The 17,223-nt window shown below is 46.6% G+C and overlaps 2 protein-coding genes across 7 annotated transcripts in view; one reads left to right on the top strand and one right to left on the bottom strand.

Moving 5' to 3' along the window:
• The first annotated feature begins 218 nt into the window (after window positions 1-218).
• On the top strand, window positions 219-16,887 carry COG4 (component of oligomeric golgi complex 4). Of its 2 annotated transcripts, XM_077931782.1 has the most exons (19): window positions 219-394; window positions 2,257-2,339; window positions 2,491-2,605; window positions 3,799-3,973; window positions 4,582-4,775; window positions 5,184-5,289; window positions 5,685-5,842; window positions 6,943-7,001; window positions 8,037-8,170; window positions 9,073-9,191; window positions 10,031-10,197; window positions 10,977-11,142; window positions 11,750-11,812; window positions 12,524-12,640; window positions 13,379-13,471; window positions 14,225-14,308; window positions 14,502-14,603; window positions 15,124-15,252; window positions 16,105-16,887. In XM_077931782.1, the coding sequence occupies exons 1-19, from the start codon at window positions 236-238 to the stop codon at window positions 16,237-16,239; spliced, it is 2,358 nt and encodes a 785-aa protein (XP_077787908.1). In that variant the 5' UTR covers window positions 219-235; the 3' UTR covers window positions 16,240-16,887. The 2 variants fall into 2 exon arrangements, with proteins under 2 accessions (XP_077787908.1, XP_077787909.1); XM_077931783.1 differs by lacking the exons at window positions 15,124-15,252; window positions 16,105-16,887 and having other exon boundaries at window positions 14,459-14,569.
• FCSK (fucose kinase) overlaps window positions 16,866-17,223 on the bottom strand; it is a 22,392-nt gene continuing 22,034 nt past the window's right edge. For all 5 annotated transcript variants that reach the window (XM_028739439.2, XM_077931777.1, XM_077931778.1 and 2 more), the window contains one exon: window positions 16,866-17,203. In XM_028739439.2, the coding sequence (XP_028595272.2) occupies window positions 17,117-17,203 (87 nt within the window). In that variant the 3' untranslated portion in view covers window positions 16,866-17,116. The remainder of the gene's footprint in view (window positions 17,204-17,223) is intronic.

Here is a 17,223-nt window from a genome sequence, read left to right as displayed (position 1 = left end):
GCAGGGTGGTTGTGAGAATAAAATGTGGGAGGAGAGCCGTGAGCTTCCTGGGCGAAAGAGGGAGCAGAAATCTAATTACAGATCAGTAACTTTGGTCCGCTTACGCTTAGGGCCCGGGCGGGAGAGGGGGGGTACCATTAAAAAAAAGCGTCCTCAGGAGCCCGGAAGCACCATTTCCTGGTTAATTCAGCACGACTCTTCAATTTTCTAATCTCTAGAACGACGCGGGGCCAAAATGGCGGCGTCGGCCGGTTCAGGCCTGAGGGGAGGGAGCGATGGCGGCGGCTCCGGACCTTCTGTTTCCTCATCCTCCTCGCTATCCATGGAGCAAATCCGGGCGCTCACTGACCTGCCGGAGCTGGAGGCCGCCTACAGCCGCCTGTGCGGGGAGGAGGTGCGCCTTGGATTATATTCTCTCCCTCCCCTTCCAGCCCCCGTCACTTCGGATCTAGGCTGCCTCGGTATCCCTTCGGACCTCGCTCCTGTCGAGGGTGCCCCGCCGCGCCGCCGCTTTGAGTTAGGAACGGGGAAGCAAGCGGCGGGCAAGGCTCCCTTTCCCCCCAAAGAAAGCCCCATCTTCCCGCAGCACAGAGCTAAACTGTGGAACTCCCTTCCGCAGGAGGCAGGGGTGGGCACTAAATTAGAGGACATTAAGAGTATTGGGCAAAGTGGAAGAAGAGGAGGTTTTCAGTGGCTATTACCCAGGATGGCTATGTGCTGCTTCCATGATCAGAGGCAGTGATGCTTCTGAATAGTAGTAGTTTCTGGTATTTCAAGGGGGAGAGTTGCTGTCCCACCCATATCCTGTTTGTGGGTTTCCCTTTGGGGCATCTGGTTGGCCATGGTGAGGAAAGGATGCTGGACTCTGTGGGCTGCCTTTGGCCTGAGCCATCAAACCCCTCTTAGGTTCTCCTTCCTTCAAGATGGGAGACCAGCTTTCGCCAACCTGTTGCCCACCAGATGTGATCAAATGATGTCGGGGCTGCATAGTTGGCAAAAGGGGGGTTAAATAGATGCTCATGACTCTCCCTCACAAAACTTAAAACAAGGTAGAATGATGAAAACCTAAAATGTCATATCATAGGGCCACAAATATTCCACAGTTAAAATTCCTGGGTGCATCTGAGCAAGTGTCTGTTTCGGTTTCTGGATAGATGTGGTAACAACCATCAGTACTCTAGTCCCAAACCTTTTGTGGCCTGGGACACATTTGGCAATCTAATAAAGTGTTGTGGCCACTGCAAAGACCCAAAAACTAGTGATACACAAAATATCTCATCCTAAGTAAACTACAGGGAAAACACTATCATAAGCAAGTCAAAGGGGAGGCAACCTCCCCCCAAACAAGCAAAAGAGGTATCAGCAAACCTACCAAAACAAACAGCCAAAAGGTATGCAACCTCAAACGCAGGCAATCCAAACACCCCCACAAAGAAGGCAAAACAGTCCCACTAAGCCTGCTGCCACCACCACCCACTCAAATACGGGCAAAACATTCCAACCCACTCAACATAAAAGCCAGTAAAAGTAACATATATATAAAAACAGCCAGGAACACACCCATATCACTTTAAAGGTAGTAGTAACAGGATCCTGCCTTTTTCTTTCCTGAAAAGGCGGCAAGACAAAGAAAGGCATGAGCCTCCAGATCCCCCACCTTCCTTTCCAAAGAGGAATTTCTCTGGGCCAAGAAAGGGAAGAGGGTACAGCACATGAATGCCTGCAGTTTGCTTGGCAGAACCACACAGTGTTAAGCATGCATGGGCAGGTGCAGTTGTCCTCAGAGTGCACCACAGGGAGTGGCCATGGGCGTTATGTTGGGGACCCCAAATCCAGCATAATGTGGATTGTGCCATATGATTTGGTAGAATCAGAGCTAGTGATGTGCAACAAATATTGGTCATGTGTGCAAAGGTCCTGAACCCAAGGAGACAAAAGAGCCTTGATGGATCATTCCAGGGCAGTATCTGCCTCTGGAAGCCCAGGAGGAGGATATGATAGTGATGAATATCCCATTTATCTAGTAATGGACTCCATTGTTGTTTGAGAGGAAGCATACCCTCTTTCATGGAAAGGATAAACTGATGCAGAATAGAGCATGTGATGTACCCAACCCCTATTAGCAACCTTTTGCTTGGATCTCTGATCTGATGTCACATTGAGTTCTTAAGTCATGCTGTTACCATTGATCTTGAAAGGGACATGCTGCAAATTGGGCATTGATTATGCCTGCAGCATTATATTTCTGTTTTTCAGAAAGCCGTGGAAGAAGAGTTGGAGATGCTTCTGGAACAGCAGAGCTCCATGGAGAGCAAGATGGCTACCCTTCATCGCATGGGGTGAGTAGCAGTCGTAGTACTGTATGTGCAGTGCTGCATCATTGCCGGAACAAATAGAGCCAGATGAAGGTCAGGCCGATTGTCATTACCCTTGTGGATGCTGTTTTTTCCAAAAAAAAATTCCTACTTTCCCTTGTTTCTTTGTTTTCAGTCCTAACCTGCAACTCATTGAAGGCGATGCGAAGCAGCTAGCTGGAATGATCACTTTCACCTGCAATCTGGCTGAGAATGTCAGCAGCAAAGTCCGACAGCTCGACCTTGCCAAGGTAAAGCCATACTGAGCTTTGAGTCCGATTGGGTTGTCATGACATGGCTGTGTGTGATTGTTGACTGTGTGTGATTAAGGAGGAATTTTTCTTTCCCTCCCCCATCACTGGTCCTTTCATACCTGTACAGTAATAATAATATTGTGGGAGTATTGTTTTGGTTTGTTATCATGGTATGTATTTTTGTGTTTTTATATTGTGAACCACCGCGTGATCTTCATAAGTAGGGCAGTATAGAAATTCAATAAATAATAAGAATACAAAGCTGTCCCCTTTTACTCATCTGTTTTTGAGATGTGGTCTTTATTTGAGTTGTCAAGGGTTGCAGAAATGTTTCAGATGCACTTGTTTCAAATACGACTGTTCCCACATATTCTCCATTTACATGGGCATATCCCTTCACATGCATAATCAAGAGACATGTTGGGATCTTTTAACCTGGAGTTAAAGTGGGTTACGATCACAGAAAGAGGAAAGAGCGAAGAGACAACAGGCCAAGGTCTAAGGTATTCAAATATATTAGTTACTACAGGGATAGGCAAGGAAAGGGTGCATTGTAGGCATACTGGAACAAAAATGTCATTGTTTGGCATCTGAAAACTGTTAGCAAGGGAGCCCATCTCATCTCCCAGGGCATGGAATGCCTCACATACAGTGCCATGACAATGGTTGTCCCCCACATTCCCACCAGGCACCCTTTCGGTGCTGAGAGCAGATTTTCCCCTGTGTAGATGGGCAGGATCCTTGTGGGAAGAGATGGTCTGCCTCCAAGCTGTTTAGGACTTTAGAAGAAGTCATTCGAAGCCATGACACCTGATATAGCAATAGCAAGCTGCAAAAAAGCTTGCCCCAGTCAAAACTTCAGCTTAAGTTTCCAAATGTTTTTCAAAGACATCCTGATGCAGCGTGTGCTGCTTTGGCCCAGCCTTGATAAGACGAATGTGTGTGATCGTGGCCAGGCTAGTTGCATCCTGGAGAGCTCTTCCCTGCTGTGCTGGATCTTGGAGGCCCTGCTTATCGTATCTTGAATGCATGCTCACAGAGCAGCAATCTGGCTGGTGGGATTGGCGCGGAGCACCCATAGCTGGGAAATCATCATATGTAGCTTCCTCAGCTGTTGTGGTCTCCATTAGCCTCTTCTGCTCCTGCCTTGCCAATTTTGGAGGGGAATTAATTGGGGCCCTTCTTGGCAGAATCGCCTCTATCAAGCCATCCAGAGAGCAGACGACATTCTGGACTTGACGTTCTGCATGGATGGAGTCCAGACAGCCCTGAGGAATGAAGATTATGAACAGGCTGCTGCGCATATTCATCGCTACCTTTCTTTGGACAAATCTGTCATTGAGCTCAGCAGGCAGGGCCGGGAAGGTATTCATTATGTTTATTGGTTTATTTAATTGTATCTAATATCCCACCCTACACTGTAAAAACAATATTTGGGGTGGATTCTAATATATTAACAATAGCCAAAAAGGCACCTGATTGTTGTGAAGTACATTAAGTGTCATTTGGTTTTACAGAATACACCCAGAGTCATCTTTCAATTCTGTGTTTCTGTGATGATTTCTGATGTTACTAGTAAAAATGAACAAAAGCCAACTTTGTCACTACGAACAAATGCTGCCTAAACTTCTACTACTTTCATTCCACTTTTTTTATTTCACATATTTATAACACCCTAGCGGTTCACACAAGGGTCTCAGGGCAGGGCATGACGCATGTTTTAAAAACACAATAAACAGTATATAAATACAGAACCATCATAAATCCTAATTAAAAGTAAGATTAAATGTCAACAGGGATGAAATAAAAGATAACCAGCAGAAGCAAATCACGGTGCCCTTCCAAGGTCTGAACAAAAAGGAGCATTTTTTAAAGTGATAATATTGATGTGTGACCCACCTCTGAGGGGAGGTCCTTCCTTAAGTATGGAGCCATTTCAGAGAAATGATATTGAGACTCTCCTTTCTGGGCAGGCAGCATAATTGAGGCCAACTTGAAGCTTCTGCAGGAGGCAGAGCAGCGCCTGAAGGTGATTGTGACTGAGAAATTTGACATTGCCACAAAACAGGAAGACCTGCCCCAAGTGGAGCGCTTTTTCAAGATATTTCCTCTGCTGGGCTTGCATGAAGAAGGACTAAGTAAATTCTCCGAGTACCTGTGCAAACAGGTAAGTGTAGCTTGAGAGCTGCTGCTCGTTTGCAACTGAAATGCATTCTGAGCTTCTTGGGGTTGAGCCATTGCTCCTGTTCTAGTGGGTCAGTCATATAGAAACTGGGACTTTTTAGTTTAGAAAAAAGATGGGTAAGGATGGAACACAGTAGATGTGTGCACAGTTACAAGCAGCCTCATATTCATCACGTAACACATAATTCAACTATGGAACTATCTGCAACAGGTTAAAGTGATGGCCACCAGCTTGGACTGCTGTAAAGATTTGATTGATTGATTGATTGATTGATTGATTGATTAACAAAATCTTAATTTTTAAAAAAGGCTCCTCGAGGAGGATTGTCCTTGCATGACTTTTGACTGAGGCTGTGGGATAACATAGGCTAAAAGTCTCCGTTCTTTTCAGGTTGCAAATAAAGCGGAGGAGAACCTGCAGTTGGTGATGAAGACAGACATGAGTGACCGTAGAGCTGCAGCTATCTTTGCAGACACGCTGACCCTACTTTTTGAAGGTAACCCCCTGCCACCATTGAGAATACCTTAGAATATCTGCCTTATGCTAAGTCAAACCATTGGTCCATCTAATTCAGTACTGCCTATACTGACCGCCAGGGACTTTTCATGATTTCAGTTGGGGCGTGTTCCCAGAGCTACTAGGAGATGCCATTAAGGACTGACTCTGGAAGCATCTGCATGCCCAGCAGATGCTCTACCACTGAGCTGTGGCCCTTCCCCATATTACTAGAAACAGGATGCTGTCTTGACAGCATTGCACAAGCAATGAAGTGTTGAAGGAAAGTCTTGGGCTTCTGTTTGGAATGATCCTTTTGTCCTCACAGGATGGGGTGGCAGCTTTTTCTGGAGCACTGTACAACAGTCTCATACCACCTGTTTTTTCTTCTTCTAGGGATTGCCCGTATTGTGGAGACCCACCAGCCCATTGTGGAGACCTACTATGGACCAGGCAGGCTTTATACACTGATTAAGCACCTACAGACAGAATGTGATCGACAGGTAGAAAAGGTTGTGGACAAGTTTATCCAGCAGAGATCCTATCACAGACAGGTGAGAGACTTGCCAGTGTGGCCTGAGGAAGACATGGAGGAACCCACTTTGAGCCAGTTCCATGAGGCTTCTCTTGAGTTTGCCGGTGCAAGAGAGCCCTTTATGTGGCTTGTAACAATAGGGACAGCACATGCAGACCTCACATTGTGGGCTGCTGCTGGGGTCACCTGTGTTCTCTTATTGGTGGTGGCATGCCAGTGCAGAAGGCTAGTCTCTTGGCTGGTTAGGGAACTCAAATGCTCTAATTACTAGTGGCCCCAGTTACTCTCACCCACACCCCGTCCTGCCTGCTGTATACCTTCAATCCCTGTTGATTCAGTTTTTACAACATCCCAGTGGTCACTGTTTCTGTCCCATTTGCAAACTGGGCAGAGTGTGGCCACCCAGTGCACCCAGGCTGATATGCCTAAAGGGTCTTTAGGTTCCACACAGAAAAGTGCCCCCAAATGTCTGCAGCCACAGCCCACACCCTCCCCTCCCCTTCCCTCTCACTCAAGGCATGTCAGAAGGTGAGTGACCTTTCCTGTAGTCCCTAAGTTACTAACTCTGCAATGTGCCATGTACACCAATGGGTAATGATGCTACCCATTGCCTTCCAACTCTCCTGTGTGTCAGTTTAGCTGGCTTGTCCAAGGCCACCCAATGAGCTTCAAGGCCCAGCAAATAAATGAGCTTGCTCGCTGTCTCTGTTTCTCTGTCTCTGTCTCTGTCTCTCTCTCTCTCTCTCTCTCTGTGTGTGTGTGTGTGTGTGTGTGTGTGTGTGTGTGTGTGTGCTGAGTCATGCTCTAAGGCTTGGTGGTGATTTCCCTGTAGACTCCTGTTGTCCAACATAGCAAATACTTCTGGGGTTTGCTTATTAGTGTGTTTTTTCTTTTCTTTTTAATGCTTCTTTCGAAAGCTTCTGTCAGCACCCTTCTGTTTCTGATCTCTCTCTAACTCCTATGTAAATTCCCCTTGGGTATGGAATGAAGAGGTCATCCTTAGCTCTTCTTCCCTCTACCTGTTGCCTTATTACTGCTCCAGCGGGAGGAGACTGGTAATTTAGGAGTCAACAAGCAGAAAAGAGATTTCTAACAGCTCTCTACTTCTTACACTTGCAGTTTCAGCATGTTCAGAACAGCATGATGAGGAGTTCAGTTGCAGAAAAGATTGAGCCAAGGTAAACTGGCCAAAACCTCCCCCTCTTTCCTTCCTGCTTTTCAGCCACAACTCTTTTCTGTCTCACAATGGAAGACTGCACGAGATGGAATTGTGTTGTACCGTATTTGTGTGTTTGATGGAACCATTTGCATCAGAGAGTGATCATATCAGCTGCAAATTGGAATGGAAAAGGGGGAAGAGTGGATTAGAATAGGTAAGAATGTAAAGTGGTGAGGATGAGCAGGCCAGGGTCTTATGAGTTGACTTACACCCTGGAGCAAATGATTATGACAACTACCACTTGGTTGCTAATGCTTTCTCAGGAAGGTACTCAAGAGGGTTGTGGCAGTTGTTGGCTCTGTTGAAGACTGGCCATTAACTGGACCCTGTTCCAATCTAGGTTAAGTCCTGGCTGGTATTACATTTCTCTGCTTGAGTTGTTCAATTAGCTGGGTGAATTTATAGGATTGAAGGCAATTTGCAGCAGCCAGAGGTTTGCATCTCTCTCTGGAAAGGAAGAGTGGGGGTGGGGGTGTACATGCACCAGTTTAAAACCCACTCTCCAGAGCTGCTGTGGCAAGTTTTGCCTACCTTATGAGTTTGTCTCTGGTCATTGCTAAGCTCAAGTTTTAGCCACCCAGCTGATGACTACACTGAGGTGTCTAGGGATTCTTGTTCCTGCCAAACCCAAATGCACAGTTATTAACCAATTTCCTTGCAGGAACAGCAAGGCCTCCCCTTAAGCTTGTTCCTCTGCTATGAGGAACAGGTTTTCACAGCACTGGTAAACAAAAACCACAAATCATTGGCATGACAGGAAATGGCAAAGCCAGCCTTATGGTCCCAGAATGGCTCGTGGCGCTACATTTCTACATCTGCAAACATTTGTTTGTTGACGGGAAGCATTGTTTTACATGTGGCAATTTCAGGATTCCAACGTGAGCTTGCTGGCTGTCCAGAGCTGTCTTAGGACTTTGTTCTACCACCTCATCTTGTTGTGAAATGCCTGCTTTCTCAGTGGTTCTGCTGTTGACTGTCACTTTTCTTCTCACAGGGAACTTGACCCCATTTTAACGGAGGTTACCTTGATGAATGCACGGAGTGAGCTGTATCTGAGATTCATTCGAAGGCGCATCATCTCCGACTTTGAGGTGGGAGATTCCATGGCTTCAGAGGATGTGAAGCAAGGTGAAAACTTAAATGCTCCTTGCACAAAACCAAATCGGAGATGCTCTTTGACTTGTGGCTGGTTTGGCTTACCAGATGAACTTGTTGTAGTGGGCAAGATTTCACAACAGAAATAATAAGTTAACAAATTATGCTGCATTACTAACTCCGCTTACTGGGAGTAAGCCCCATTGAATTCAATTGGACTTGCTTCTAAGTAGGTATGGTTAGGATTGCACTATTAGGATTCCTTGGCCATGCTTTGTGGGCTCTGGATCAGGCAGGATTTCCCAATATTCATGTGCCAATGTGGGTAGGGTTGGGATAGAAGTGGGCAGAGTAACAGTGACTCTCACCTTTGTACATCTGGCTGAATTCCAGCCATGTAACAAACAGCGCAAGATGCCTCCAGGCACACACTCAGACATATCTGTCTCAAGCCTCCATCCAGGCAGGCAAGAGGCATTAACATTTTAGGAAGGTACAGAGCAGGACTAAGGAATTGCTCAACCCACCCCCTCACCTCTGCAACTTCACTCCTGCCAAGAAGGTTGTGTTCCCTTGGGCTGTGGTTACCAAGGAGGGTGTGGAAATGGCTCACAAGCTGCTTGGTGTTGATATTGGGAAAGAGTCAGAGCTTGCAGTCCATAGCTCCTACCCCTGCCTCAGGATCTAAGGAAGCCTTCCAAAAACCTGCTGCCTAATTCATTCTGAGTGCATTTTCCCCCCTGGCCCAAGTCTTGTGTAGCATCATTCCCCTGTTCTTGTTTTCCTCCTAAATAGGCTGTTGATTGCAATACAAGGTGGGTGACTTACCAGGAGTGGGGAATGTTGTGTGCAGGAAATTGCAGTTGCTAAGAAGGAGCTGGACTGGTGTTCTGTTACTGCAGCCCATGGCCTGCTTCTTTGCTTGTACTCCACAGAGCATCAGAAGTGCCTGGACAAGCTGCTGAACAACTGCTTACTGAGCTGCGCCATGCAGGAGCTGATTGGCTACTATATTACCATGGAGGAGTATTTCATGAGGGAGACTGTCAACAAGGTAGGGGAAGCTGCCCCCCCTTTTCAGGATGGAGGGATATTGAGTTGAATCTTAGGGTACTGAGTGCATCATAGTGGATTGAGGCCCTTCTGATTGAATGAGCTCTGAAAATTCCTGTGGGGTGTAATGTTGGGGATTTCTGAATTGCCTATACTGCGAGCACCAGAAAAGACTGTTACGGTTTTGAGACCCCTTTGAAATTCTCTTCATAGATTAAAAAATATCCTCTATTCTTCAGGCACAGCAAATTCTGGAAGGCCCATGTCTGGAGGGCGCACCTGCCTGCCAGAGCAGTTCATGATCAGCTGGCTTTGCAGGTTGTGAAGAGTCTTGTTGGCCCTCCTTATTTACTTGTCTTACTCTAAGTGACTTACTAAAGGTTGAACGACATAACATATAAGGCAATACATTACAGTAGAACCTTTCCGCTAACCTATAATCAAGTCCAGCAGAAAAACCAAAAGCATCAGCAAGAAGAGCATGCAATCAAATAGGTGTCATACTAGGTCATATCCCTGGTAGAAGAGACAAGTTTTAACCTGGCACCTGAAGGATGTTGTTGACCGTGCCAGACAGACCTCACTGGGGACAGCCTTCCACAGACTGGGAACCAGAGCTGAAAAGCCATGCTCTCCCTTGTTCCTTCTCTCTGAATCTCCCTCAAAGAGTGCACCCAGAGAATGGCTCAGATGAAGATCAATGACTCCAGCGAGGTCCTGAATCATATAGGTGAAAACAGGCACTTTGAATTAGGCCAGGAAACATGCAGGTAGCCAGTGCAGCTGCACCAATATAGGTGTTCTGTGGAAGTCATTGATGTGTGTTGATTTCTTTGCCAGGCTGTTGCTATGGACACATGTGAGAAGGGTCAGCTGACCTCCAGTATGGTGGATGATGTCTTCTATATCGTGAAGAAGTGCATTGGGCGGGCTCTTTCCAGCTCCAGCATTGACTGTCTCTGTGCTATGATCAATCACTCCATCACGGAGCTGGAGTCAGATTTCAGGTGTGTGGTGTGAAGCTTTTTGGCCCTCCTAGACTGCGGTGGTCCAGGCAGTTCACCTAATATAGCACTTACGGTTACAGATTTTCAGCACATAGGTTTTTGGCCTCCTTGGTCTCCACCAGATGGCGCCATGAGGTGCAGGTTCCTACCTGCCTTGTAGGTATCTGCTCCAAGATTCCTAAGCTTTTGTCTCCCCCTTTGAAAGGGTAGTCAACTTCCAGCCTCTTTTTTGTGAAAGGCTTCAAGAGGATCAGCAGAGAGGAGCAGGCTAGCTTCTTCTTTGAGCAGAGAGTGAAATTCTGAATTTGACACAGGGGTCACATCATGTCTAGTTCCACAATGGCAAATGTTACATGCAAAATTCCTTGGCTTCTTCATACTGCAGCCTTCCAGATTCCTGGCCATTATTGTGCACAAGAAAGGCTGTGACTTTAGGGGCACTTCATTGGCATGCAGTGAACAGATGTTCTGGGGATGGATGGCCAAGTGCCTCGAGAATATTCCTGGGCAAGAGAGCAGAATATTTATTATCTAAGCCCTCTTGAGAACTGTGTATGTCACTTCCATGTGCTGATGAGCAGCTGAAATAGCTGGTTCTAAATAAAGGTGGTGAGTAGGAGGGTGGCAGGCAATGATTGGAAGAATTGGGAGGAAGGAAATCCTTGGAGGAGTTCACTGCCTTTGTCCCCTTTGCCCAGCGTGGTATGACAGTGACTTGGAAGCGGTCAGATCTCACAGGACATCTTGGCAACTACCATCTCCTCTCTTGCCCTTTCCAGGGAGGTCTTGTGCAACAAACTCAAGATGGGTTTCCCAGCCACCACATTCCAGGACTTCCAGAGAGGTGTGACCAGCGCAGTGAGCATCATGCACAGCAGCCTTCAGCAGGGCAAGTTTGACACCAAAGGCATTGAAAGTACAGATGAGGCCAAGCAGTCCTTTCTGGTGGGTGTGCAGCTTTAAACACCTGCAATACAGGTGGGAGACATAGGGAAGGAATAGGAGCAAGCATTGTGATCTTTTCTATGAACCGCCCTGAGACCTCTGTGTATAGGGCAGTATATAAATTCTATTATTATTATTATTATTATTATTATTATTATTATTAAGCATTAGCCAGGATCTGGAAGATTAAGCTATGGTGTTAGAGCAGTGCAACTGGGTGAGAAAAGATGGATGTCACCAAGTAGAAGTCAGTGTGATGGGCTCCAAGAATGAATGTCAAGTATAATGAGGTTTTGTATTTGCAATGAAGAGAGTTGTACTTACATCCAGGTGAATAGGATGGAGAGGGAGTGGTGAGGTTGGTCACGGTGTTCTGTATTCTCTGTCCAGAGGGAGGGAGGGAGGCAGCCAACCAACCAACCAACCAAACAGGTGGGTTGTCTTAACCCACTAGCCAAGCAAGCAGTGGCAAGTCTCAAGAGAGCATCTGGCTATGTCCTTCTTCATGCCCAATCCTAATTGTGCCCACAGCAAGGATCTTCCCAGGAGTAGCAAATTTCACAAGATTCTGATCCCCCTTTCCTCTCTGCCTCCTCCCATTCTTTAGGTGACATTAAACAATGTGGAGATCTGCAGTGAAAACATCATGACACTAAAGAAGACCCTGGAGGTACTGTCAGCAGACCTTCCACCACTGATTACCAAGAAAGGTCTTGAGGGCATCTTTCTCTTATCTGTTGTTAGCGTTGTTAGTCTGCACTCTTTGCTCTTGGGAGGCTGCCTGTTGGCCTGACTCAAATCTGCAGTTGGGAGCTTTTATCTAGATTGATTCATTTTCTTAAACTTTTTAACTGGCTCATCCCAGCTGTTTAGGGTGGTAAACACACTTAAATCAGACGAATAAAACTTCTCAATAAGATGTCTGTTAAAATAAGCTACTGGGTTTAAACTGCCCACTGCCTGCTTAGCCCTAGCTGTGATGGTTTGCATGGTGTGAAGAGGTAGAGGCTGTCAGTGAAGTCCTCTCCCACCTCAGCTCTTGCCTTTTTCCTTCGCCCTTTAAAATGTTACCCTTTGCATACTGTGTTGAGCCCACAAAACAGGGGGTTGTGGCAGCCTGTCTTCCCACCTATTTCTAAGGCCAGCCCCCTCCCCCAATTGTTTTCTTCCTGAGGGTTAGTGAGCAGAGGATTCTTCTGTGTTTATTTACACTAATGTATGAGCCCACTGTTTCCTGCTTGCCAGTCTAGCTTCAAAGGCCATTTCTTTAACTTCTCTTTAACTATGTTCTCTCTCACAATCACCAGTCATGTTTCTCCTTTGCTCCTGGTAACAAACAAGGCTCTTCCTGCACCTCAGGTTCTTTTGTGCTTTCACACAGAGTGACTGTGCCAAGCTGCTTAGCCAGGGGTTTGGGGGTGAACAAGCACAACCCAAGATTGACAGCTGTCTTTCAGACATGGCTGCCATGTCCAACAAGTTTCGAGATCTGTTGCAGGTAAACTTTCCAATGTTTGAACATGGCCTCTTAGCTCCGTTCAGCAGACAAATCCCAAGAACTGTCTTACAAAATTGCCTAGTGGTGGTTTGCTCAGCAGGCTGCCTCTGATTTCCAGAAATCAACAAGCCTGGGCCCTGCATGAGGCATTCAGCCTCTGAGGCATGAGAACTTCACTGTAAAGGGAGAGACATCTTATTTGGCTGATGCTTAAAGTGGAATCCAGAACAGGGGCTATGATGTTGCAGAGTGGGAAGCCTTTTGTGGGACTGCCTGGGGCAGCACATACCTAGAGCAATATAAGACCAGGCCAGTACCTGACAGGTTGCTGTGACACCCCTTCCCATCCTTAAGCACCTGTGTCTTGTCTCTGGGGCTTCCCAGGACTTTGCCACTTCAAATTGCAGGTGGCCATGCTGTGGCTCCATGGTTGGGAGGCAATCCCTTCCTCCACTGCAGGAGTCACTCAGACTCAGGCATATATACGTGTGGCCATAAGCCTGCTACCCAGTGTTGTCACTCTCCTTGGTTGCTGCCACTGCAAGCAATCTCCCTCTGTCTTTTGGAGGCAGAGGAGTCCTGTGTTTCATTTGCACCTTTGTCAAGAGCTGCTCTCCTGAACAAAGTTGGTACACATAGGCCAGCAATGGCTAAGAACAGGTGTCTGGTACCTGGTTTTTTAAATATGTTGGTAGATTGACAGAGGTTTTCTCTTTTTCTCCACCTGCTTCCCCACAGGAAGGGTTGAATGAGCTCACTAACTCAGCTATCAAGCCACAGGTGAAACCTTGGATCAACCTCTTCCTGTCAGTCTCCCATAACATTGAAGAGGTGAGTCCTACTGCCTGCTCATTTGAACTGCTCAGATGGTACAGAGAAGGGGCTGTTGGAACGAACTCCTCCTACTTTCCAGCAGAGAAATACAACCAAAACAGCAAGCTAGAGAATGGCTGGGCTAAAACCGACTGGCATAGCTCTCTTTTATGCTGCTGGTAGTTTTAAGTACTCTTGTGGGTTTTAAAGAAAATAACCTTCAATGTTATTTTTACTATATCTTGCACTATCTCAAGCACTTAGAGAGGCAGGATACATATTTTAAAAATCCATCCTCGGGGTGTTTCCTCAAGCCTTCAGGCCTGCGGAAGCAACACCCTCTTAAAAGGCATGTGACACTGCAGGGAAACCTGCCAGGTGCTGATGAAGATGCTTTGGTTAAAAATGCCAGGTCAGCTGAAGGGGATCCTGTGAGCCCTTCTAGTTACAAAGAGGTTGTAAGGATAAATGCCCACCTGTGATTCGGGGGTTTGAAGATCTTACTGCCCTTTTCACATTTGAATATATATCTTACAATATTTCTTGAGCACCTATTTGGGCATATGGATAGCTTGCATTAATGTAATGTTTAAATTAAATTTGATAGGTTATTCTTATCCTTTTTGATGGATTATTCTTGTTAATGGAAACTAATATGGGTTTCCCTCCTTTTTTTTCTTTGGTATATTTGGAATAAAAAAACTTTTAAAAAATTCATGGGCTTGTGCTAGAATGATGGGAGACCCAATCTGTATCCTTTTCCCATTGTAGGAAGAGTTCAATGACTATGAGGCCAACGACCCCTGGGTCCAGCAATTCATCCTCAATCTGGAGCAGCAGATGGCAGAGTTCAAGGTGTGTTTGGGGCCCTGAGCAGGCGTTATCTACTCTTTTGTAACCCAGCTTGCCTGTGGCCCTGACGACACATCACAGGCAAGTGGATGTACCATCACAGAGGGGGCCATTAGTGCCCTCCTCAACTCTTCCCTCTCACTTGTTTTCCAGTAACATTGCCCTATGAGATGCAGCCCTTGTTTTCTGTCTGCAGGCTGGATTGTCACCGGTGATCTACGACAGCCTGACCAGCCTGATGACCACCCTCATTGCTGTTGAACTGGAGAAGGTTGTTCTCAAGTCTACTTTCAGTAGGGTAAGGAGAGACCTTAAACAGGAGGGCCAGAGAGCAAGCAGCCTGACTGCTCCCTTCTTGCCACTCCTCAGAATTCTTGTCCCTTTGCTCTTCTCTTGGTGGAGCTGGGTTTCTCACAGTGAGAAGCACTTGCTGCAGGCAGCAGCTTCAGTTTAAGAAGCTGAATCTTGTAAACAAAGCAAATGCTGACAAGAGACATGGCAAAGTGAATCTAAACTGTACAGAAGATTGCATCTGCTTTGCTTCTCTTCTGGTCCTGCTGCTGTGGACTAAGCCATGGTTTGAGGTATATTCTATGGCTTTACCTTCACCATAGCCCACAACGGCAGAATCAGAGCAAAGCAGCTGCCCCCTTCTTTCTGGGACCCTGACCATTTATGCCTCATCTGGGCTTTATTGTTGTCGTTTATTTTCACTTTGGTTTGGCTTTATTACCTGAGTCCGAATGTTCTCCATCACCCTGTGGCACACCTTTCAGTGTAGCAACCCCTAACCTCTTGCTCTCCTTTTGCTTCTTCAGCTGGGTGGGCTGCAGTTTGACAAAGAGCTGCGCTCCCTAATTGCCTACCTCACCACAGTGACCACCTGGACCATCCGTGACAAGTTTGCCCGGCTCTCCCAGATGGCAACCATTCTCAACTTGGAAAGGGTGAGCAAGCTTTTGCTCTCTTTGGGAACTGGGAGTGGGGAGGGAGCAGGAAGCAATGGCAAGATATGTATGTTCCAGGGTGGGCTCTGACCCATTTGCTCTACTCACCACAACCCACCAGCTCTCCTTGGATTTGCTGTGCTCTGAGTCAGGAACAGATTAATTGTTATTAATGTTCCCAGCTGGCAACAAGACAGTGTAGTAGAGAGCAAGTCACAGGCCTTGCTTTCTCACTCTAGCAGCATCCCATCCTCACAGGGCTGTGGAGACCACAGGCATATGAAAGCCGTGGAGGCTACTGCTGCTTCTTCCACCTGGCTTTATAGAAAGGGTCCAAGATGCCTGGCCAGGCTCCCAGCATTCAAAACAGGCTCCTTTGAACAAGTGCAGAATGTCTCTCCCCTCCCCCACTGGGTAAAGGGCAATCAGCAGCAGGGAGAGCAAGGCAGGCAGAGCAGATGCACAGACAGGAGCAGAGGGCTGGATGGCTGACTCACTTGACTTGCTTAGTCCCACCTTTAGAAGTTCAGAAAACTGATGACTAGAGCAAATATAGCATAGACTAAAAATAGTATGCCTCAGTCTCTTCTGTTCAGGTGCTGGTGTTGGGCCTTGCAGCTGGAATCCTCCCATGTCATACGCTGGCTAGAGAGGAGAGCACTTGTGGGCCCATGTTGGGTACATGCTTATCTTCCTCCACACAGAGCTTAGCATCCAACCCAGCAACATATCAGTCCCACTGCTGAGGACAGGCACAGCTATGGTGTTCCAAGCTGCCCACCTGCTTTTTGGATGGACTGTCACTCTGTTCTTCTTCCTGGTGAATCACTTTGCTTTCCCTCTTCCATTCAGGTAGCAGAGATTTTGGATTACTGGGGGCCAAACTCAGGCCCACTGACATGGCGCTTAACCCCTGCTGAGGTCCGTCAAGTGCTGGCCCTCCGGATGGATTTTCGCAGTGAAGACATCAAGCGACTTCGCCTCTAGCTGTCTTTGCAACAACCTACTCCTGCTAGTGGAGATCACTGGTGCCCTCTTCTAAGAAGGCCTTGCTATGTTCTTAAGACAGGAGGGAAATGCAAGTCCCTTTCCCAGTGGGATCTCTGAAGCTGAAAGAACAACCACCTCAGTATACGTTGGGTAAACTTCAAAACCTTAGTTCCTCCTTCAGAGATTTCCCTCTTGTTTTTCTGCAAGTTGGTACAGCTCACCTGTTTCTACATCTTTATCATAATGCACAAACATTTCTACACAAATTCAAGTTAAATAGCAACTGAAATTGCCAAGCAATTATTGTAAATTTTAGTTAGCAAGTGGGGCTAAGACCACAGATCAACTAAGTCAAAGGAACAAGATGGTGCTTTGGGGGATGTAGACATGTCTTCTATGCCAGTAGATTCTGCATTCTGTCCTTGGTGTCTCCAGTGAAAAGGCTCTTGAGAAACAGAGACAGTTAAGATGCCTATGACCCTGGATAGCTGCCTACAGTCAGAGTCAACAGTGCTGAGCTCTACCAATCAATGGTCTGAATTCATTTAAGATCCCTTAATGTGTTCATCATATGCTGTGCGGAGGGTGGGTCGATTTAAATAAAGGAGATTTACATCAGCAAGGAAATAAAAAGTTTTTCATTGATTACTTCACGTAATTTCCTGAAGAATGCTGCAGATCTGACTGCCAGGCCCTACTAATTCACAACTAAGTATTGTTTTTCACTTGGGTGGGGCAGCTGCTGTTTTCACCCCATCTGCAGTGAAGGAGTGCATGAATCTTCCAAAGAAATACTAAACCAAATTCAGCCACTGAGTCATTCATCCATAGATCTTGCACAGCTGTAGGACGTGGGCAGGAAACCCTGCAGTGCCTATGGTTCCCAATCCTCCTCCAGAAGCTGTATTTGGAACCCAGCTATGTCCACCTCCACAGTGTGGATGCTGAAATTCCCCAGGCCCTGAAAGGAAGGCATGCAGG

This window comes from Podarcis muralis, chromosome 7 (assembly GCF_964188315.1).
Source record: "Podarcis muralis chromosome 7, rPodMur119.hap1.1, whole genome shotgun sequence".
Lineage (NCBI taxonomy): Eukaryota > Metazoa > Chordata > Lepidosauria > Squamata > Lacertidae > Podarcis > Podarcis muralis.
The sequence above is the reverse complement of the archived record's forward strand: the minus strand, read 5'-3'. Positions and strand labels throughout refer to the sequence as shown.